We start from the raw sequence: 24150 nt of genomic DNA, 5'->3' as shown, positions 1-24150 counted from the left end.
TAAAAACAGCAGAAACCCACTTCCTTCCCTGCACTGCACATCCTGCACACTGTATCTGTACAAATACATCTTACCTAACAATGACCTTATTCCAAGATATCAGTGAGTCATGCATCTGTGCTGATTTAAGTTCAATGTCAAATCCATGACCCTGCAGATTTACAAAGACCATGAAGACATTTTCTGACTTGAAAGTACTGATTAGAAACCAAAACTTTGCCAGAATGAAATATCTCTTTTGATTACCTCTTAACAGTACATATCAGTATGTCAAAATTTCAATAATCCATGGCTATGAAAATAATTTTTCTGTATCAAGTTGAACTTATTATGCATGATTCACAGAATCACTACTTTAAAGCCTTTGTCTGTACAAAATCAGAGCTATATTTTCTTTGCAGATATTGAACCATTCTTTCAGAAGACATTATTAAAACAATTCTGTTGTATTTGTCATACTAAGATCTGTCGTGTATGCAATTAGCCAATTTCAGATTTTTTGTAACTATTATTTTTTCATATTCAATTTTTCATTTTATTTGAATTGATCAAATTCTCTGCAACAAAGGTACTGTAAAAGATCTCTGAGTCTGATGGGACGATCTCACTGTAAAATGTCACCTTGTGTCTTATAATAATACACACTGGTACATGACCTAATTTCATTACTGTATAATCAGTATTGTATTTTCTCCTGTGGTTATATACATGTACATGTAATACATATTTTTTTATTTGTCTACTGGCTATGCTGTTACATCACAGAATAATTAATACATATTATTAGTGTTTCACTTGAATATTCTTTATTTCCTGACAAAATATTTCAAAGAATCTAACCATCATTAAATCCCTCTCACACGCTTCTTGAATTTTACATGACTTAAATGTAGTTATGTTTCAATGGCAAGGACAAATTCCAGCTCAATAAGCCTCTTTTAACCACTACATGTAGATTTATTCAACAGCCGATACCTTTCATACTGTACAACATAGAGAAACTTTAATGATCAACATGGATTGTATTATTTTGTAGCATGAAAGTTCAATGAACAGGCACATATACATCTGATATACATCTATTGGTATAAGAAAACTGGAAATAGAAAAATTGTTACTATTTTACAAGTGAATCCTACATCTACTGTACATTGTACACAGTGAATGTCAAAAACATCTGTCTGACATTGTAATTGTATTAACAGTATTGAAATTCCAGAAAATTTGTTTCACAAACATATTACAAATATGCATTAAATTAAAGAATGATCACATTTTAGGCTGTCTACCTCTATGATGCTCTTCTAGTTTGAGTAAAAATGGATCAACTACAAAGTTTGAATGTACATCAGCAGTGGGATTTTGTGAAGGTTGTTAGTCATGCTGGTACATGTAGTAATAGAGTATTGTTGAAATTATACATCAGGACTACATGTACTACATACAAGTCAAGAGATCCAGACTTGATGATATTGTACAACACCATGACATATGAATGATTAGTTGCATATAACTGAAGGCTTATTTTAGACCATAATCAATGAGACCTGTGCAAACACAACTCACAATTTCAGGCCGTATTGATGAAAACCATATCAAATAGACTGCACACAATTGAGACAGAAGTCTGAGAAGAGTCAACTATGGGGTATTGCATCTCTACCAGTCTTACCCCCCTGCCACCCCCACCTACACCTCACCCCAACACTATCAAATTCATGTATGACCAAATGCTACACTGGGAACCATACTATTAAACTATGGGTTGTGACCTTAACCCTTTTCCTGCCGAGCGCCCCTGTCCGTTATCCTGCCAAGTCGGTCAAAACCGGCCCCCTTTTCCGTGTCTACAGAAGATAGGCTCTCCTGCACGCTTTCCTGCCAGGCATTTGGCGGGAAAATACCGCATTTTCGGGGTACGATTACCGACCATATACGTGTTAGACTTCAAAAATTTTTGCATGCCCGTATAGAGGGGCAACCGCTCATGAGGTTGTGTCCAGAAAATGACGAGGTCACGGGCGTTGTTTGCCCCGGGGGACGTGCACTTTTATGCCCTTTTCTAGCTTACTTTCGCGGAAGTAAAGCTCGTTCGCCGGCACGCACGGCCACACCGGGAAACGTCACCTCTCTCGTGGGTTAGTAGAAGACCAGGGGTTAGTGCTATGGGTGCGGCAGCACCCTCAAACCTGTCCTGTTTCCCCTGGGTTGTGTCACTTGGCCACGTACTTTGAACGACTTGGAAGAGTCGCACAGTGCAGTCTGCTTTGACGTAGTGTCAACGACATAGTTCCGCCATTGAAGGAAGGCGTGTACGTAGTTTGGCCAGTTCAGTGAACACTTAGCTCGTAGTGTTACCGTTTCCTAACACGTTAGTTTTCTGCTAACAGTTATTTGTGGCAATTGTTACTAAGGTGCAGTTTGTACCACCTTAGCTCTGGACAGTGCAACTGCTCTATGCACTAACCCCAACGACAGATGGTTGGTACAACGTCTACGTCGCACGAGCACAGCCTCCGTTGGGCTGTGCCCCTCCCACGTGATACAACGCACGTTCATCCATTACTATAGCGTCCTTACGGATCTGCCAAAAACGAAAGTGGGGGTAAAACAAAAAAACAAACGAAATATGCGATCATAGATAGTATTTTATTCGGGAATAATTTACATTATGCCGAACAATAAATCTCGGAGTCTGTCTCGACGTCCGAGTGCATGGTCCGTGTTTCAAAAATTACAATCGGGGTGGCAGATCCGTGTTTCAAAAATTATAATAGGGGGAATTGTACAAAATAATCCGTCTAAACAAAACAAACGAAAATATGCGATCCATAGATAGTATTTTATTCGGGAATAATTTACATTATGCCGAATAATAAATCTCAGAGTCTGTCTCGACGTCCGAGTGCATGGTCCGTGTTACAAAGATTACAATCGGGGGATTGTACAAAATAATCCGTGTTTCAATTTACAATCAGCGGGATCGTAAAGCACAAACAAACGGCACAACCGTGCTCAAAATGTGATCATGGTCCGTGTTAAGAATACAGTCAAGCCACTGTTAGGCGAAGCTGTCCCCTGTCCGTTATTTACGTCGGGTTCTCTTGCTGATGGGTGTCGTCGGGGCTGTGTGAGTAGAGGTCTGCACGCCAATGCTCCTCTTACCTCGTAGCATCATGCGATGATGAAAAGCCGCAAAACACTCGCCCTCGTGAAGATGAACCCCGCACAGACTACATCCTTTGGACGTCTCAGACAGTCGTCCGCTCGCAGTGGTCTTACCCTCTCTGCTGCATACTTTACAGCATTTCTGCCGCCCCTCCAAACGGCTGACAACGTGCATCGGCTGATTTTGTGGATTGATGTACGAGGCAAGAGAAACGGTGGCCTCGACCTCTCTCACACTGGGCTGCGATCGCCCACAATAACCGCCAATGAGTTGTTTCCCGACACGCAGATGAAACATCTTATGGGTCAGCTTACTATCAGGGTGTACATGCTTGAAGCATATATATGCATTTACCAGGGCAACATCAATCAGGTAACATGCCAGATATGTCCACCATCTGTGGTTCTTGCGCCCAGTGTGAAAGTACTTGCGCTTCTGGTTGGCTCGGTCGACGCCTCCCATGTACCGGCGATAATTATACAGCGACAGAAGCACTTGTCGCTGCTCGTCTCCCTCCCCCACTGGCACGCACTCCAAGGGTGGATAGACCGTATTCAAGATCAGCACCTGAGCGTTACTATCCTGATAAGCAGTGATGTTAAGACGAGAGTCCGTTCTGGTCGTGGCTTTCATATCCCCAACAGACAGAGGAAGGCGCTTCCTCTTACCCGGCGGAATTAATTGAGGGGCATGGTGCGACGATTACGGCGGTTAAAACTCCCAACCATGTAGATCCCGGTCTCCATCAGCTCTCTAGCAGTAACGACCGTGCTAAACAGGCTATCACAGAATAGGCTGTGATTATATCCACAGAATGGCTGGACCAGCTCCATCGTAATTCTTTTCACCACACCTCGCTCCTGCCGTCTCCCATCAGTCCGATCCCGAAATTTCACACCTAGGTACGGTGCAAAGTTAGCGATGTATGCAGTGGTGGAGTCGCACAGCTGCCATATCTTGAAACCGTCTCGATCAGGCTTATGCGGTAATCTCTGCTTAAATTTAGAACGGCCCTTAAATCGCACCATGCCCTCGTCGATGGAGATCTCTCTACCCATCTTATAATTATTTACGCACCGGTCAACTATGGGCTCCATCCATGGATTGATTTTATACAGGGGATCCTCCTGACACCGACGTCGGCGGCGTGCCTCATCAGGATCACGACGTGGATCGTTCTCTGGGTCTGCCAGATGAAAGTATCGCATAAGCTGCTGAAAGCGACTGCGGGTAATCACAGTAGAAATACCCTGGTTTCTCAGAAAGGGATCGCTAGACCAATAATCCTCCACTGATGATTTACGGTCGATACCCATACAGACTAAGACGCCAATGAACGCCTGCACCTCTCGGTAGTCAGCGTTACGCCAGTATTTATCTATTTTCCTAGCGATATATCGCTGGTGGAATTTGGCGTATTTAGTAGTCTCGTCCTTGGCCAATCTGATCAGTGTAGCTGGAATAAACTTAAAAAAGTAATCGAGCTCACGGGAGTGGCTGGGCAAGGTGAAAGTCGGTCCTCTCTCATGGTCAAAATCGGTCTCCTCAAATATATTAGCATCGGTAGTCTCCGACATACGCCAGACAGGAGGGGTGTCGTCCTCCGCCAACACAGCAGCAACGTCATCATCGTCGTCAGAGCTTGCCTCACCTACATACTGCCTGTCATAAAAGTCATTGTCCTCTGCCGCATCCTCGTCAACCTCCGAGTCGGACTCAGCGGTGATATCACCGTCGTCTGGGCGTCTGGGCCTGAACTCACCCGTAGCGGCATCAAGGATCATATCTGGCTCAAAATCAGGTGGGCTATCCTGATAACGAACCCTCCGCACTATCTTTTTCGGCGGGGACATCGCAGCACACGAAACTATGGCAGGAGCGGGCTGGGCAGCCTCTGCTGATGACGAGGACTCAAGCTCTTTCGCACTGGGCACAGGAACCTCTCCTGACGCAGGATGAGGGCTCATAGTAGCAACAGGTGGTGTCTCTCCCGGAGCAGCCGGGGGAGAACCAATGGCATCAGCCGTCTCGTTACTCACTGTCTCACTAGCAGCAGCAGACGTAGTCTGTGCAGGTGAAGTATCTCCCACAAGAGCAGATGTAGTCTCTGCAGGTGAAGTAGTCTCTCCCGGAGCAGCCGGGTGAGAACCACTGGCAACCGGTGACCCGTCATCATCCTCATCGGCAGAACGATCGCTCTTACGTTTACGCTTACCACTGGGTTTTTCAGCCGGAGATGGCTTTGCCTTACGGGAGCGTTTCTTGCCCGACTTCTTAGAACGTTTACTAGGGACATCACAACGATCGCTACCACTACCGCCCGGAGACTCTGCATCTTTGAGCTTCAGTCGTCTGCTCGCCTTCAGAAAACTATTGCGGTCCGTCAGCTCATGTCTGGAACAGTGTCGACAGACTAGCAGGTCCCACCCTTTTAAAGCCACAGGAAACAAGCCCTGGACATGATTGGACGCGGGGTGTTTAATATGCAGCCACCTGTTATTATAATGGACCTACGGCAATCAGTCCACCAACCGGCGCTGACATTCCTACCCGTCATGTAAATTGCCTGTCCGCACCATTTGATATGCTAATAATACTCATTTGCGATGCAAATCCCTCGAGCACTTAGCATAACATAGTCAATGTCATTAGCATCTCAACTTGACATTCCGTCCAGCTGGGTACGTGGCATGCGCACCTGCCACCCAAGGACGTTGGCCCAAGCCCATGTTTAGTACGGGTGGGAAACCGTATCTTTAACCTCATGTCCCTTCTAAGTACGCCTGCGCAGGGCGTATTGTCATCCAAGTCGGTGACAAGCCAACCCGACAGATCGCCCACAAAGCAGTAATGGACTGGCCGTCTCGTTCTTGTACGGCAACGAACAGTGCTTCAGCGGCTTGTTTAGGTCATAACCGTCGCCTGCCGAGCGGCTTACCCAACTAAGGCGGTCAAAGATGAAGGATGCCAAAATTGTCAACGGCTGTCTCGGCCTCGTCCGTTGGGCAAACATGGCTCCTTCAAATAACGTGGCCAGCACGTCTACGTCATCAGCGGTGATGACGACCCGTCATTGACGCCGAGTGCGTAAAACTCGGAATATACCGACAGGTACCTCTACCTGAGTTGGTCATACTACGGTATAAACCAAACACAGGTCTGCCAACTCCCGTTAGACTCGGCCGTTAGCCGAACTTCACAGGGACAACATAGGCGTAACAAGTCGGTGAACAACGGTTCACGCACCTAACCGCAGCCGCCAAGTCGGTGAACAATGGTATCAAATTTGAGGCCATGTTCCTGAATGGCAAGGCTGAGGCGGTGTGTTTCGTTGCACGGCTTGAACGTCTAGAGCCAAGTGCAGCCGACAACGTCCGACATCTGAGTGGGTAGTCTTTTCGAGAAGGTAACAAGTCGGTTAAAAGCGGTGGTTACCCTTCACAAATGTCGCTCAAGTCCGTTCGGATCAGTTCCATGTCAGGGACTAATCAAGCCGAGTCCGTCAAATCCGTCCGCACTTCCCGTCAATCAGGACCAAGTCCGTGATTTTCGTCTCGCACCATTGGCAAAAAATTGCACCGCCAGCTGAGGCGGTCTTAGGCGGTTGCCTTACAGAAAGCCGAGTCCGTCAAATCCGTCCGCACTTCCCGTCAATCAGGAACAAGTCCGCGATTTTCGTCTCGCACCATTGGCAAAAAATTGCACCGCCAGCTGAGGCGGTCTTAGGCGGTTGCCTTACAGATTAGCGTTGCCGAGACGGTCAATTTCGGCCGCAATCTATGTAGTGCCTCAGAGCCAAGTTAACCCAAACTCCGCTAGAATACGTCAACGTGCTAACCTGCCAAGTACGCTACTCGTCCCCCAAAAAATAGTGACAATAATCACTGTTCGCTCCCATACAGTTATCAAAACAAACCAACAATTGTATGAAACATGGACATACACATACAGACAGACTGACATTCACAGACTGGCACAGAGTGATGACATTGACCCCAAGTGTGCCTTGGCCCATGAAGAGTGATAAAGATATAACAAAAAGCTGAATGTAATGATAAAATAGTTAAGTATAGGCCTACAGACACTGGGGGTGAATATGTTACAGCAATTTGATTAGTTTCTTTTCGTTTTCTACTTCTGTGATAATTTTTAAGACAATCAAACTGCAAGGCAGTTTAATATGTATTGACAAACATGTTATCTTTTACAAGCACACAGCAAACTGTTCATGATTTTTCATTTACAATATTTGACATAGACTGAAATACATAACTGCAACCAGTATTTACATTTTGCCCATGCACCAGATACATGGAGAGATTTCAACATATAATCATCAACTCAGAAACCCTACAGGAAAAGTAAACATTGTTTTCTTCCAGAACAGCTGGTACATCCACATCTGGAACAACTTACAAACTTAACCAATTACACAAGGATGATGACACAAGAGATAAAGTTGAGAAATTTAACTGTGGTAACTTGACTATTCCTTTCAAATCCTTACCTAACTTGATTGACATCTTAAACTAAAATACACTGCATGGTTAATTGCACACAAAAATACATCAGGGGTGTACCATTTGATAAAAGGGGGTTGTCTGGAAGATTGATGAGGAACATTATCTTTTTTATCCGATACATTGTACATTCTTTTTTCCCACTATCCCACCTTTTCTTTTTGACAAACCTTCTGTGACTGATTTTTTTATTGACATTTGTTTGGATTTTTTTCAAAATCTGCCAGGACTCTTTAACATTGAAAAAACTTTGAATATATTTGTTGGAAACCAAACCTGCTAAAATCACCTCAGCTGTTTTCTCATTATTTTTTACCGCATTTCAACACCAAATACAGTTTACCATTTCAAATGCTTACTGAATCACCGCATTATCTTGAACATAGGGCCAATGTCCCTGAAGCTACTATAGACATGGATACAAAATTAAGTATTTCCTGACTGTATGAAATCATCTCACTAAGGTCATCCTAGGGACCTGTTAGCCAAATATTAAAGCTGTCTGACAAGCGGTTTTGAAAAAAACAAGCGACCCAATAGTCGACAGAGCTCTGCTGTGTTATGTAGAGAGCAACTTTTCGTGACATGTATTGATGAAGAAGGTTGAGATCTTTGATAGCTCATTGCAGGATGGCCTGACCTAAAATGGCAAAATTAGCTGCAAAAATACAAATTGATGATTTCATCATAATTATGTATAAAAATGTATACCAAATATCAAAGCTATCACATGACTAACTTTTGAGAAACAAATATTTTGACCAAAACGGCAAAAATTGACTCAAAAATACAAATATTGAAGATTTCATCAAATTTAACTATATCACACTAAGAGAACCCCTAGGAACCTGTATACCGAATATCAAAGGCATCAGACAAGTAGTTTTGAGAAACACATTTTTTGACCAAAAACGGCAAAAATTGCACCAAAAATACAAAATTGCAGATTTCATCATATATTCTATATATCATATTAAGTTTATCTGTAGGAACCTGTAAACGAAATATCAAAGCTGTCAGACGAGCGTTTTGATGAAATAAATTTTTGACCAAAAATGACAAAAATCCTTAAAAATACAGATTTGCATATTTCATCACAATTTGAAAAAATCCAAGTTGGGTTATCCCTAGGGATCTGTATACCAAATATCAAAGCTGTCTGACCAGCGGTTATGAAGAAGAAGATTTTTTACCAAAAACACCTTTTTTGGCACTAATTTGCATATTTTTGGCAATGACAACTTCATTTGAACAAAATCTCATCTACAGCCCATCATCCATGTACACACCAAATATCAAGATGAAATGTGCAGCGGTTTTGGAGTTTTTGATGTTGACGGACAGACATACAGACATACAGACATACAGACATACAGACACACAGACATACAGACATACATACATACAGACATTTCCCTAGCCTATAAGAATAGCTTCCATTGCCATATATACATATGGCTATGGGAGCTAAAAAAACCAGTCCCCCACCGGGGTGGGGGACTGGCTGGGTAGCTTCCGCACCTTTCCCTGTCGTTGGACTCTCTGTGAACCCATTTCGAGAGCAAACGCCGTTCCTCGCCCAAACCTGTCCTCGAACGACCCCTAGCGCGAGCAAGGGTTTGCTACACGTAGTTCCGTCGACTAGGCAGGAAAGGGGTACCAAAAAGTAGCCCGATTTCCACCGCCTTGGCAGGATAACGGCCGTGGCTGCTCAGATTCTAGCTACACCGAATTTTAAGCGGATTTTCACCGACTTGGCAGGAAAAGGGTTGTGACCTTAAAGAAAAGGACATGAAGGGCAAATAGTCTCCAACATTTGTCCATGCACCTACTTGCATGGACAAATGTTTTATGCAATGTCCCCATGTGAGATCATACAATGTAGACTGTTGACAATTTCTCTAGGGTCTATGGTCAGATGTATCGGGTACATACAGTAGGTAAAAAGAGAAGATTGGCCTGGTACATGGCCTGGTAAAAGGGGATTCTTTAATTCATCTCGATACATACAGCATGATGTACATTAAGTCCTTATTATTGAAACAGAGCCTCACACTTGTTTACATTGACGGGAACCTCACATTCTGTTTACATGCTGATATAATATACTGCGGTTAGGATGGTTGTGGGGAAGGGCTTGGAATTTTCCCTCAAAATCTTGTAACAACAGCTTTAAGCAATCAGCACTGTATATTCCTGGTTTACATGTACATCGCAAAAATCCACAACATCCGCTGTATCTTTACACTGTAGTTTCTGACATGAGCAATAAATGGATGGGCAATCTCACAGAATCTTTTGGGCTTGACAGGAAACTGATGGTTTGAAATTCAACCTTCCAGAAAGTCTGCCTTTTTTCTGCAATGTAGAAAAATGTCAATGACATGTAAAACTGTGACAGGGCAGAGGTCAAAGGGTGTAATCCCCTGTAAAACAAATCATATGGGTGTGCACACAAGATGACAGTTAAAAATACAGTTCAACCATTTTTGGAAGTGACTCCTACCCAACACACTGAAATATCTTTTGCGTTTTTTTTATAGATTATCAATTGCATGAAAACTGAAATTTAATCCAACTGTTTGTAATAATCTCCTCTGAACAGTGCAGTATTTATTTCCTACACAGAGTATTTCCTCCATTCAATATGTCCTACTGTACATTTCCTACATCACTATTGGATGTTTCCACATACAGTATGTCCTACATTTCCAATATCAGTTTTGTATGTCGCTTTTATTTCTGATTTCCCTGAGCAGATACACATAGCTATGATATATCATGACCAATGACCCAGATTGGGACGGTCAATGGATTTCCAATGAGAGAAACATATGACAACAGTATACATTGTATAATGATGTGTACAGTGTATCTGGATTTTTTTTGTAAATAGAAAACATGCAGATTCAGTATGGAACATGAGTATTATTTACAATTACATCAAGCCTGTACCTAACATTCCCCAACCCACAGAACACTTTATATACTGGAAAACGATGTTGACACAAACACTTGTTTCAAAATGTACATGTATTCACATAAGTGAAATAAGGTTTATTGCACTTATTGAAAGTTCTGTTTACAATCATTGAAAGATAACAAGTTAAGCGTTTGTTTTAAAATTTATTAAATGCAGAATATACATAGTATTGCACATGTAGAAATGGTGCATTATCTATGGATGGACTCAATAGAACAGTTTACAGGAGTCCAGTATCCCTTGAAAGTTCCCCATTCCAGGATTACCATGACAACCTAAATTCAACTCTTGACCCTGAACAATTTAGTAATACCCTAAGTATGTGTGATTCTCAAATATAAAGCCTTTCTCATCATGCGCAACAGTCCACAATTCTTTAATCCTTTGAACCCTGACTTCTCCGTGACCTACTGTATGCTTCAAGGTTTACATGTAAGCCCTGTAGAGGGTTTAAAAGAGTTAGTGCCTGCTGCTGTGATCATCAATACATTTCATGCAATTAGTAAGCAAGTAATCACGCTGGGAAATTAAGCAAGCATGCATCAGTGGGTTAATTACCTGATCATTTGTTGAAGTTTTAGTTTTGGGCTGGATAATTATAGATATGTGCATGTATCTTGAATATGTAGATATCACTTGCGCAAAAAGTCAAAGTGATACATTGGAAGATATGATGTTCACAATATGGAGAAAGTGACCCTGCAGAGTCCCTGGTATTGCTATCTTTGACAGGCACCGTGTACCCAGTACATTTCTGTTTCTGTTCAAGCATAGACAGTGGAGCATTCTTCCACTCCACTGTCTACATGTATGGTTCAAGTGACAATGTCTGTCCCCAATAATTGCATCGCACTCATGACATCATCAAAATTGACATGAAGAAAAAAGATTCCATTCCCTAGGGCAGAGAATGATGATTAATGTCATTAAAATCAGCTGTGGAGACGTGCCCTGTCACATGATATTGTAACCATACGTGTGCTTTGCTGTTTGCTGTCCTCGCCTCAAGGACCAACCTTAGACGAATATCAAGGACGCAGAGAAAAAACGAGCAAATCCCTACATCTGATATCAGATTGGAGGATATCAACTGTGGTTTAGTGCATGATCAGTGTATTACAAACTTCATTTGAATAGATGGAAGAAAATGACTCTCACAAGCTGTATTTTAAATCAAGATAGAATTACCCTGGGAAACTTTGATTTATTATGTTTAACATTGTAAACTTTAATGGCAATAATATAAACGATATCGTTTATTATTTTGTTTATATATGTAATCTACAGATTTAGATCTGAGAAATTTTGAAAAAATAACTCTATCCTGTCAAAGTTAGTTCCGTCACAGATTTCAGCCCAATCACTGGTGCTGATCATGGAGTTCTTGAACTGATTTCATTTTTATCAATTCTAGAATGATATGCATACTGAAAACTGGTCAAAATATGCATCATCAAAAATACATGCACAGTACAGGAGTTATAAGGGTCACTTTACATGTCTTGCATGTATTCTGTGTACCAGTGGATTTTTACAATACTGTTCATAAACTTACTTGTACAGAAGCACTTTTGTAACCTCCACAAAGGCAATCATTAATTGCTCTTTGCACAGTTTGAGTGTTTTAGAACCTAAAGTTGTTGTATTATCTATTTCAGATGCGGGTCAAGGTGCATGTTATTCAATCAACTGTAAACAAATGTACTTTCGATGATGTAATATTGTAAACATTACTATGACAGTTTTGATGATAACAAAATTCCAAAACGTCACAGTTTTCCCAGAACACAATTTTATGTGCAGGTTTTGCCAGTATCTAATTGATACACAGACAATAGCTGGCAAAATTTCATTTTAACTGCTGAAGAAGCGTATAATTCAATGGCCAAACAGAGACTCTGCCGCTTCTGGGTCTATGGTAAGACCAGAGAACACATTGAATCTCCTTGACATGTGAACTGTGACTATACACTTATGATCTTCAGTGTATCCTACAATGTATGCGGCAGACAGGCTGAGCAACGAAACAACATCGAAATGATATATCGGTATTCCGATGATATCATTCACAATAATCAATACAATTTTCCAGTACAATGTCTAATTGGCATTTTCCAGCATTGTACGAATGTTTAAATGGCACTGTCTGCTACCATTTACGAATGTTTAAGAAAGGAATTTACACATAATATTATTTCAAGAGGGTCTTCTGAAAAGTGAACTTTGCCATAGTGTATTGTATGTTAATTAGGGTTCTCCACAGAGGGGTATTGAGGGTGGGCCACCCCTCTGTTTTAGGAATATTCTATTCATATGTTATTGTTAATAATAATATTACAAAAGAATGCATTTCAAAACAGAGGAATATACAAATTATGCATTGTTATGTAAATTGGTCACGCCTCTCTTTTTTTAAAGCTGAGGAGGACAGTGTGTTTATTAATTGCCGGCATAGTCCCTCCACACACACATATACTGTTTGCCTATTTGGAGGGTTTCCTTGAAAATCTATGTCACCTGCCTGCCATAGTTCATGACTTCCAGTAACAATATTATGTACTTACATGTATGTGTTCTGTCATACAGATATCACACACCATCCACACTTTATAGAATGTGGCGACAAGAAGTGCCTGATTCCAAAAGATATTCCTGTATTCGTTTCCTCACTCTGTTCATTGTGGGCAGTGGTCCAGTCAACACATTTGAGAGAGATGAAAAGCACATGCATAATAGGCTCAGAACAGCACATTCATGCACATGTATTCTGATCTTGATTTGTCAGTGTTGAAGAATGGATTGTTTAAACTTTAGAGCTGAGGAGAGGTTCAGCTAGTAATAGCATGATGGAGAAATTGATACAGTCTTGGAGTGTTCTAGAATGGAGCTGGTGTACAACAGCAAAAGCATGGCAAGTTTGATACTTCATGGCAAACATCACCAAGTCAATCATTGGGTGACAAATTGTTATACATGGAGATAGCTGTAGTAACATGGGAGCTCCGAGGGTGTGGCCATGTTGTGGGCATGTACACATACAACATGTACTTCATTTCATGTAACAGGAATACCACTGTTGAAGTACCTGTACTCTTGCAATTGTTTATTTCCAACATGAGCCTTTGCACTATTGAGGATAGAAGGAAATGATAACTTTTGAAGTGATACAAATATAGTGAAAACAAATATAAAGATGTATAGTTTGTGCATATAAATTGTAAACTCTACATTATAGTTCACGCTGCTACCAACCCATTCATTTGTGTACTGAATCTATTCACCCAGACAGATATGTCAAAATGTTTGCACTGTTTTTACAAATGGGTATCATTGTCCAGACAGACAGACAGACAGATACAGATTTGTCCCCTGTGTATATTTTTAGTTACTTTGTTTGCTTGATCTTTCAACCCTTTTCAGTATTCAATATTACAAGAGTTAATTACCAATTTTCACAAATCATTGATTCATGGCAACAGAAATGGTACATTTCAACTGCAGGCGTACAGTCCTGTTTTAATGTACTAGGTTTAAGCTTGCAAACATCTGAAAAATAAAAATAAGTTCCCAACTGACATAACCTATTTCCTAGAGACATGTTGCAGGAAATACTTTTTTTATCTATGGCCAACATACATGTATAAACCATGTACTTGTACATCCTACGTACTGTACTGAATATGAACCTCACCAAGTTGTTGAAATTGCACAAAGTGACAAAATATTTAATAAGTAAAATACCTGAAAAAGTACCTAAAACTGCTTACTATTATCCATGGAGGACAAAAACCAGGAACTTGAAAGTCTTAGTACTTTACTTAAGATTGTGACAAGTATCCTTTAAAATTTTCTCATCAGCAAAAAGAATGTTTACTATTTCAACATGAACTATTTTAGTTATAGTACTGGATGATGTTTAGGATATATTAAGGACAGATGGAGCTTTGTTTCTCTCTTTTCTTAACTACATGTACATGTACAGTATTATTTTCACTCTATCCTCAAAATGTTACTCTTTTTTATTTTTTTAAATTTCTCTGAGTCACCCTACTGAAGTATTTCTTTTAAGCTGATCTGCATACCAGATGCCTGACATTTGTACGCTTACCCATTCCGGACACCTGGTACCACCACTAACTATCAGTGGTTCAGGATGGTCCTACTTAAATTTGTAGTCACAATTGTCCCATGGACCTGGTAATATATTACCTTGAATGGAAACGATTATTGGACCAGTTTTATGTCATATTGTAAAATTCTACCAATTGTGCATGATATGGCAAAATAAATGTTTCCAATAATTTAACTTACCCATCCTATTTTTAAAATGTTAGAACCTAAACATTTAAACTATATTTTGCCAAGTTTTGCAATTTTCTTTGAGTCATAAAAATAAAAGTTTACAAACCTAATTCCTAAAAAGAAAACCTGAACTTCACTCCTCAGATGTAGATAATGTATTTACAAGTAAGAATCACCTTCATTGACTGTGATGGCATGCAGGGTACATGACTTTTGCTTGAGGATGTGGTATTATAATTCTAGCTCTTTTATGGTGTGGGATGAACTGTGCGTATTCAAGATGTACAATAACTTTGTTTTTTATAGAGCTTAGTCACCACTGATTGACTTCTGAACTATCCCATGTTACCAGAACAGTGTCAATTAGTGGCCCTCAAACACACTATATTTGTAGCTATAAAATGGCTATGTGGGAAATTGGGCAGTGAGATGCCGAAAAAAGTACATGTGTTGCAATTAAGGCACAGAAATCATGGACCTCTACCCAGTTTGCAAGACTCTTCTGTCTGCAAGTATGAAACCATATCCACCATGAAAATTTACTGCAGGTCATGTCAGGTCATGATAACCACAGAAATGGAGCAAACAGACAGATGTCAATGACAGTGCATGGATGAGAAGTCCACGCACGTCACATTGCCAATCAATGTAGTAAGGTCACTGTATTGTTAGTGACTCTACTGTAATCTTCAGGTACATGTACTGTACAGTGTGCATATAACAATACTGGACAATAATTATACCTAGTTTTACCATAAACACTGGGGGAAAGAGTGCACTGTGTGGTTTTTAACTGGTCCAGGCTGATTTTTCTACAAAGTTACTGTCATCTCTGAAAATATAAACAATTAAATTTCAAACCAAAACTATTACAGCATGCGTAATGATTATGATATTTTAAAATAATTGATGAGCATTGACCTAATGACTTACTGAACACAAATGAAACTTATGCAAGATACACAAAGTTCGATGTCCACATTCATCAATCCTTGCACACCTTCAATTAAATTCAGCCTGATCTTTATAACCTGTGAACCCATCAGGAGAAACAGAATTGAAGTGAACAGGTGTACATGCCTTCAGGCTGTGCCCTTCGAGAAGGATCTGAAGTCAAGGTTACACAGGAAGGCCTATGATTTTAGTACATAAGCATGCATTAGTCACCAAAATTGTTTTCATTATGAAAGTAACTTTGCAAGTTTTGCCACTGACACAAAAAACCAACAGCTCATGAGTGTGAGCTAAACCTGTAAACCACTGGGGACACGTAATTTTACAGGTTAGCCAAAAATAAATTCTCAGAAGCTGGTTACTTTTGAATAGTATCACTGTCCATGTTCTCAGTACTGTACATGTATATGTGTAGAGACATGCAACACAGTTTTGTGTAGGATGACACAGGTACACATTGACAGGAGAGGAAAATGCCAATCACAGCCTGGAGTTCAAAGGTTAACATTAGTCAACACTGACTGGGTGTACCTGATAAATCTGTGCAATCAGTTGCATTAACACTGTACTATATTTGTGTGCGGTTGTAATTCCTGGTGTAAGAGATTGAATACATAATGGCCTTAGTGAGACCCTTTGAAAAACATTACTTTGCCACTACACATTAGATGTGTCTTCTACATAGGATATGCATTGATTCTAGCTGACACTGATTCAACTTCGGAGGAATTTGTGAAATAAAACAATCAAACAACCCACCTCCAGACTAGTTTTGGTTTCACATCATGTGAAAAAAAAGAACATGCAGACAGGATTTATTACTGTACTGCCCAATTGTTCATATCAGCATAGGCACATACATGTACATGTATTGTATTCATTATTTATGGTCATTAAATAGGATGTACTTTTCCATTGTTCTGTAGTACTATAGACAAAAATAATTGTAGCTAGTTATTGATCCCTCGTTGAATACATATTTGCAAAAACTGGAATGTCAAACGATAAAGATTGACAAGTTTACCCAAGATGTGGGAGATAACAGTTGAAAACCTACTACATGGGCATGCCAACAAAGATCACAGAAATTATGTACAGGAAGTAAACACAAATGTGAGTTTCAAGTAGACTGCCAGAGGAATGGCATTTATTTCAAAACAGTGGCCGAGTAATAGCCTTGCTAAACAAACTACAGTTGTAAATTTCTCTCTTTCCATCATATAGCAGCCTGTACATGTAAATGGTGTGTTCATTGACTCTGAGTGAATCCTGTGGAACTGGATGGAGAAATGACCTTACGCTTTCTTTCAGGACAATTAAATGGTAAGCAGACACCACGGGTCAAGTGAATTCAAACCAATAGATCAGTTCAAAACCTTTTTCATGGCCACATTATGATTGGATATTAATAGTTTTACCATGCAACGCCAACCCTTGCTGGCTAATATGTTACACTAATGAAATACATCAATGTACAAGAGTACTGACTGGAGAGAAAAAATCTTACTTTACAATATCTGTAATATCTGTGAATGCTACTTTGCTTCACAAGCCAAATTTGGAAAATCTTGTGTAAACCAATGTAGATAATATGACATGTTATCAATAACACACCCACATTATACCATTTTGACTCCAGTGGAGCAGTCACACACAAACCCTGACAGGGCGTATATATCTCTGAAAGCCAACACTAAAGAGCTATTCATGTCAATCTAACATTTGTTGAAGATTTCAACATCACCAGGAAATTCACAGGACCAGAAGCACAGTGCCCCTATAGAGGTGAAGTCCACTATTTGTCAGAGAGGGGATACCATAATTTCATGTACACTGGGTGGCCCATCTTCCATACATATTCAGACAGTCCGTAACCTTTTCTTTGTGATGACTTTACCAGTACTGGTACCTTAGTACTTGTACCTTCAAAAAGGTGAAACCTGTGCTTTTGGCAAGATGCATGATGAAAGTATCAATGTCAAGTTACCAAGGCCAGATGATATGCCATTTGCTCTACTGTATGCCCTTTAACCTTGTACAATATATGTATTGTAGCGTGCAGGTCATGAAATTGTAACTTTTACCATTATAAATCATAAATTTATACTTGATGTTTGTTGTTTCAATAACAGCGCACTACTCTTTTTTGAAAGGCTGCAATCAAATGTCGTGAAGTGTGTTCACTTCAAACAAATTATGGTGTATGCCAGCTGGGCCACCAACTAGCAAAGAAGCAATTGTTTCAACCCTACATGTATTTTAGGAAAAACCTCCCACAAAATTAATCAATGAGATTGGTCAGTGACTTACAAGAAAAGGCTTTCATGAATGAACGGCTGATTTCTTAAAAACATTTGTTTCATGTTAGGTACTGTGCAAACATACAGCAGATCCTTCTGACACTGTATCACACAATATCAAGCTGAAGACAGCATACTTGTACAATTACCATTTTCTGAGGACCGTACCACAATTGCTAGAAATGCAAAAATACTGAGCAGCAATTCAAGTAACTGGTGAACCTCTGTGAATGATATGTCAATCTTATGTTGTAAAGATTATGTACAGGAACTGGGCCACTGATAGCACATTTACACCTACATGTATTTCCCCAAATGATTTGTAAAATTATCTCTGTTCACAGTTTTATCAGTTCTTGTATCTGATCATTTTGTAATGAGAACGTTATCTCCACCTATACAGCAGTTAAATATCTTCATTGGCACTTTAATCTTATCTTAAATTAATGTTTCCATTCTCATGTATGTCATTTCTGTAACCAAAAGTACATTCACACTCACAGTAAAACTGTAAATGTTTAAATTACATAACACTAACATTCACATGGAATTTCACACTGTATTAAAGTTTTGGACAAAATGGCCTGTCACATAATAATAGTACACTGTAAACATGATCATCTGTATTGTGCATGTCTCATTCATGTCCAAAAGGAATCTTTCTGTACAACATCCTTAAAATCACCTGAATCAAAGTTCATTCTATTTATAGAAACACATCAATTCTTTTGTTTCCATTCCGGAAAAGCTTTCAACACCAGACATGGCAAAATCAATTCTGTCTCGAGTGACGTGAGTAAACATTTCTGTCCCCGTGACCTCCCCTCTCCCCACACTACTTGAGTACTTCACCAGGTGCCCCCTCCCTAATTTAGGACAACATGGAACGGCCTGGTGTATTTTGGAATTTGTGGTTTTCCTGGTAAATCTTAGCCTTTCAGCGTGAATACACGCATGGATATACCAGGAGATACGGCAGTCAAAGAAAGAGATTTGGTAAGAGAGATTTACTGGGTGATTAACATTTTGGGCTTCCCATGGGTAATCTTTCATTTCAAGCGTGTCACCGACTGTCACAGTAACACTGACAGAGTGTGGGTTAAAACAACCTTTGCTGTGTTAGTGCAAGAAGAGTACAAATTTCAATGAAATCACAAATACTTCAGTCACCTACCAAAAATGACGATCAGACAGACGGTTAATGCCAGAAATCTGATTCCCATTCTTCGACGGCAGGTAGATTCCCTGATCTAGAAGAAGTTACAAAAGAGTCAGTCCCGAGGAGTCGGTGATCCTTTCGGTGATACACACATCCACGACGATCCGTCTTATTAATGTGACACACCGGAGAAATAGGTTGAGATACAGTCACAAAAATCGCTCTAAGGATGTACTCTTGTTAGGCTAAAGATGCCCTGTTAGTGTGTAGTAGGATCATATCATCACGTCCAGCTTTGTCATTTACGCTTGTGCACAGAAATGCGTAGGAAGGAGCCTACACCGCGCTTAAAACCAACCACAATTGCTTCGAAGAATCGTCGGCAGATGCAGAAACACACAGGAAGTAATAATCAGTCCAGGCCAGGATGTTATCAGGAGTGGCATAAGGCCTCCTAGCATGCTTCAAAATTGTTGGCAATTTTTCATATCTTTAGTTAGTTTTCTGGTTGAAGTCGTTAACGATTTAATGTCATTTACTGTAAAACGATTACTCATAAGTTATTTTGATTTCATGTTTTTCAATTTAAAGTAAGCGAAAAGCGTTCACAGTTCTTTGTCAGCTAGGGGGTATAAGAAGGCCAAAGGTCACGAAGTTTGATTGACAAGTTTCCGAGATCAGCTGAGTGTGTACATACACACTAGAACGTGCCTATAGAAAGCAGGTAGGTTTGATGAACATAGAGATAGACAGAAAGAAATGAAATCGAAGATTGCATAGAAACCATGTGAAATGCGCACATTAAATGTCGGTATTTTGGTGGATGTGATTTGGGCATCGCCCAAGCACGCCCTGGCTGCATTACAGTAAACGTACATAAAGAGTTTACAGGGGGCTTCGCGATCACTGGTTGATTTGAGCACCTGTGATACAAACTACCCAGTCAACATAAAACGCCTGTAGTTTTGCCTAGTATGGCTGTCCGACCCAAGTACCAAGGCAAAACCTCGAGCAGTAATGCATCTACCCTCGCCCCTTGTCTGGTCCGCACACAGGGTACACGGGCTTGTTGTTTATTTGTGTCTGTTTGTTTGTGTGTGTGTATGTTTGTGTTTGTTTATTTGTTATTTTTAATAAAACAGCGTAAAGCTGTTTTGTTAATATTTGTCAATAAGAGGCAGTTTATTTGTTTGTTTATTTATTGTTGTTTGTTTGTTTGTTGATACGTATTTCCGATGATTAGGGTTAGGGTTAGGCTTAAGTTAGGGTTAGGGTTAGGGTTAGGCTTATTCACTCCCTCTATATATATAGAGGGAGTGAATAAGCCTAACCCTAACCCTAACCCTAACCCTAACTTAAGCCTAACCCTAACCCTAACCATCGAAAATACGTATCAACAAACAAACAAACAAACAAATAAATAAATAAATAAATAAACAAATAAACTGTTCTTTATTGACAAATATTAACAAAATAGCTTTTCGCTGTTATTTTATTAAAAATAACAAATAAACAAACACAAACGTACACACAAACAAACAGACACAAATAAACAACAAGCCCGTGTACCCTGTGGTCCGCACGGCTTTTTTGGAGGGACTGTGTGTATATCGACGTCAGGGGTGGGGGGGGCGAATACAGTAGTCAACATTGAACCACATCATGGATGTAATACATCCATGACCACATCAAACGACCCCTAAGGCCACAATTATGGCTTTCGTATAATCCCCCTAACCAAATTTTTCTAAGGGGTCCCTGCCAAATAAGCACCCAAGCCTAGCGAATTCGCGAAGTTCTCAGCAAAGTTGTCATTTTAGGTAGTCTACTACTACCGCCGTGGTGCTATGCGGGTACATGAAATCATGAAGCCGAGGGAGTGTTCAGTTTATTATGGCCAGGGTGGCATTGCAAAATATCTTGGGGAGGTTCATCTGAAATGGAAACCTGCAGGGGGGGATCTAGTTGCAAAAATTGCAGTCCTCTTGCTATGCTCAGGGCTACCATTATTGCACTTAATGGGGAGTGAGTCACACTTTCTCACACAGCAGAGAGGGCCTCAATTGATTTTCAAATATTTCGACCCCAGCTTAAGTATTTTTTCAGTTTATAATGATACTCCAGGAAATAAATGCAAGATGCCAGGCACAGTCCACATTGGTAGGATGATGGCCTTGTTTTTCCTTTCTTTCCGGTGCCTCTTTCTTGTGAGTGTTTTCGTGACTTTTTCTTTACAAATGAAAATTCACCATAATTTATATTAGAGACCATTGTACAAAATCATGACAGAGATACACATTTAGTCTTTTGCTCTCTTCAGCTGTATCATTGTCCACTCTTCCTGGTCTATCTTCAATTTCAAATCTTAAATCTTTATATAATCTGCATAAATGAATACTAATCCACCTTGCATCTTGCGGTTAGAGGGAAATAAGTAAATTAAGTCAGTGCATTTGGTCTCGCTTTCCAGACTAGATCGTTACTTTGCTAATGCACGTATGATAGTCAAGGCAAATGTACTAGACTGGCAGTAGGGATAGGAGCAATGCAACAAGGGTCTGAAGACTACAATTGCACTCCATTTTGGGTAGTAGAGCACCGAATTCAAATAATACACATGAAGCGATTTTGAGTTAATATAAATGAAAGGAAGGCAATATAGCACACATCAGGCCTACTGCTCAAACTGTGTTCCCTTGCAACAAAGTAATAAAGACATCACTAGTACTGTCAGTCCATCTGACCACAACCTTTTTGAACTTTTTCACTCAAGAGATAAAAAAAATTGACTTTTGAAACTGCAAGGCTGACGTGGGAAGCAGAAAAGGCTTTTCCTACTTTCATACCGTTTTATCATGTCTCTTATAAAAACTGTACAGATCATCCCACCATTTGGAGGCTGCCATTGACACTCATCATGGCACTGGTCTGACATGTAAATTTGATTATAAGGTTTTAAAGCCCCAATATCTGCAAATTTTATGCATTATTCTGATGATTTTATTTTCAAACCAAAGTTAGTTCGTGTAAATGTGCTAACTGAAGGACATGTATAGAAGGACATGTATAGAAGTATGACTGCTCGCTTATTTTGACCATGCCTACGCATTTTTACAGGTTAAAGTACATGGGTGCCACACTCATAAAATGGCGCCACACAGAAAAAGTACAAAAACTGCAGTATTTCCTGCACATACACATCGTGATCATACAAGAAACAAGCATGATGCCATTTTCTTGAATGCACAACACACGATGGTCAACATTTTGTTGTTGTAATCTTTCTTTTCTCTGTCACATGATTAGTTTTTGAAAATGGCAGGAAATCCAAAATGATGTTAAAACATTTCAATTTACATGCCACTTTTGACACTTATTACATTGTTATACAGGTACACTTTTTCAGTCTATAATGGGTCTTATTCAAAGAAAACTCTTGGAACACTGAGGATATTTTGAGATCGGTTTATTACACATTCATAGCTCTTGGGGCTCTAAGTCATTATTAGTCATGATCAAACTTTAAATTGTTTATATATTGTTGTTGATAAATTTATGTATACTGCAAACATTCTAATAAAATAGTATATTTCTGTCATCATAGTGTACATACCGGTATAAACACCTTACTGCACTGGAATCCTAAAAAATCCATTGTTTCAATTTTAGTTCTCCAGGTGTTAACCGAGCACTGCCGCAGAGGTTTCGAGATTGTACCAAGAATGTCATAGAGGGCGGGATTTCAAGAACAGACGGGAACTGTAGTTTTAGTTCAATTTATGGACAGATCATTTTTATTTTGCTCGTTATTGGCTCATTCTGTCTATTTCTAGCTTGTTATTGCTTACTCTATGAGCACTGTTCCAGAGGTTTTTAGTAATACCAAACGTCGTAGAGGGTGTGATTTCCAGGATTGGCGGGAACTGCACTTGTAGTTTAATTTCAATATGAACAGATCATATTTTTTGGCTCGTTATGGCTTATTAGCTTGTTCTGTCTAGTTCTAGGTCGTTATTGCTAGTTATTGCTCATTTCTAGTCGTCACTGGATTTACAAACACCCACTGAATTTCTCAGATACAGCCAATGGGTGGTACTGTCTTGTTTCTTTTTGCATTGAACATTTCTGTTTGTTTGTTGTTTTTTTTCAAAGTAACAATCACTGCTTAAAGTGCTAGTTTGAAAAAACACCAGCACCTGTGATAGCATTGTTTCAGTATGACATTAGCTTAAATATGTGCTTTTCTGGAAAATAAAGCTCACACATGGACTTTCCAAACAAACAGAGATCTGACTGAACATATTAGAATAATGATTCAATCCCTACATGTATAAGTCACATCTACAATTCAATTCAATACTTCGTTTGTCCATAAAAACAGATATATACCTTTGGACCCATTGAACTTACATAAACGGTAAAACATCAGTCTACGACACCAGATTTGCACAGAGTTTACAAACAGCTGTAGACATAAATGACTTTCTAAAATGACCTTTTCTACCAGCCAGAACGTTTTTGTGCCTCCCTTGAGAAATTGACGATGAAGAGGATGAATTGAATCACCAATGATATTCTGTGCCTTCCTTTTCATTGAACAGTGATATAGGCTAGATAACAAATCTTGCTAGACACTAATTGCTTTTTCTGCTATATTCACAAATCAGGAAAGTTTGTTTTTGTTTTTAACAGTCATCATACCAGAGGACAATGTTAAAAGTTGGAACACTCAATAAGAGAGCTGTGCATGTACCAGTTGGAGA

At 39.8% G+C, this 24150-nt stretch overlaps 1 protein-coding gene across 3 annotated transcripts in view; it reads right to left on the bottom strand.

The window, feature by feature from the left end:
* The window catches only part of LOC139134789 (receptor-type tyrosine-protein phosphatase gamma-like), a 102292-nt gene extending 82479 nt beyond the window's left edge, over positions 1–19813 (bottom strand). For all 3 annotated transcript variants that reach the window (XR_011552867.1, XM_070701849.1, XM_070701850.1), the window contains exon 1: positions 19403–19813. Coding sequence is in view for 2 of the 3 variants with exons in the window: in XM_070701849.1 (XP_070557950.1) it covers positions 19403–19451 (49 nt within the window). In the remaining variant the exon portion in view is untranslated. The remainder of the gene's footprint in view (positions 1–19402) is intronic.
* Between the last annotated feature and the right edge of the window lie 4337 nt (positions 19814–24150).

The sequence above is a fragment of the Ptychodera flava genome, chromosome 6, assembly GCF_041260155.1.
Source record: "Ptychodera flava strain L36383 chromosome 6, AS_Pfla_20210202, whole genome shotgun sequence".
Lineage (NCBI taxonomy): Eukaryota > Metazoa > Hemichordata > Enteropneusta > Ptychoderidae > Ptychodera > Ptychodera flava.
This window is presented reverse-complemented; position numbering and strand designations above follow the sequence as displayed.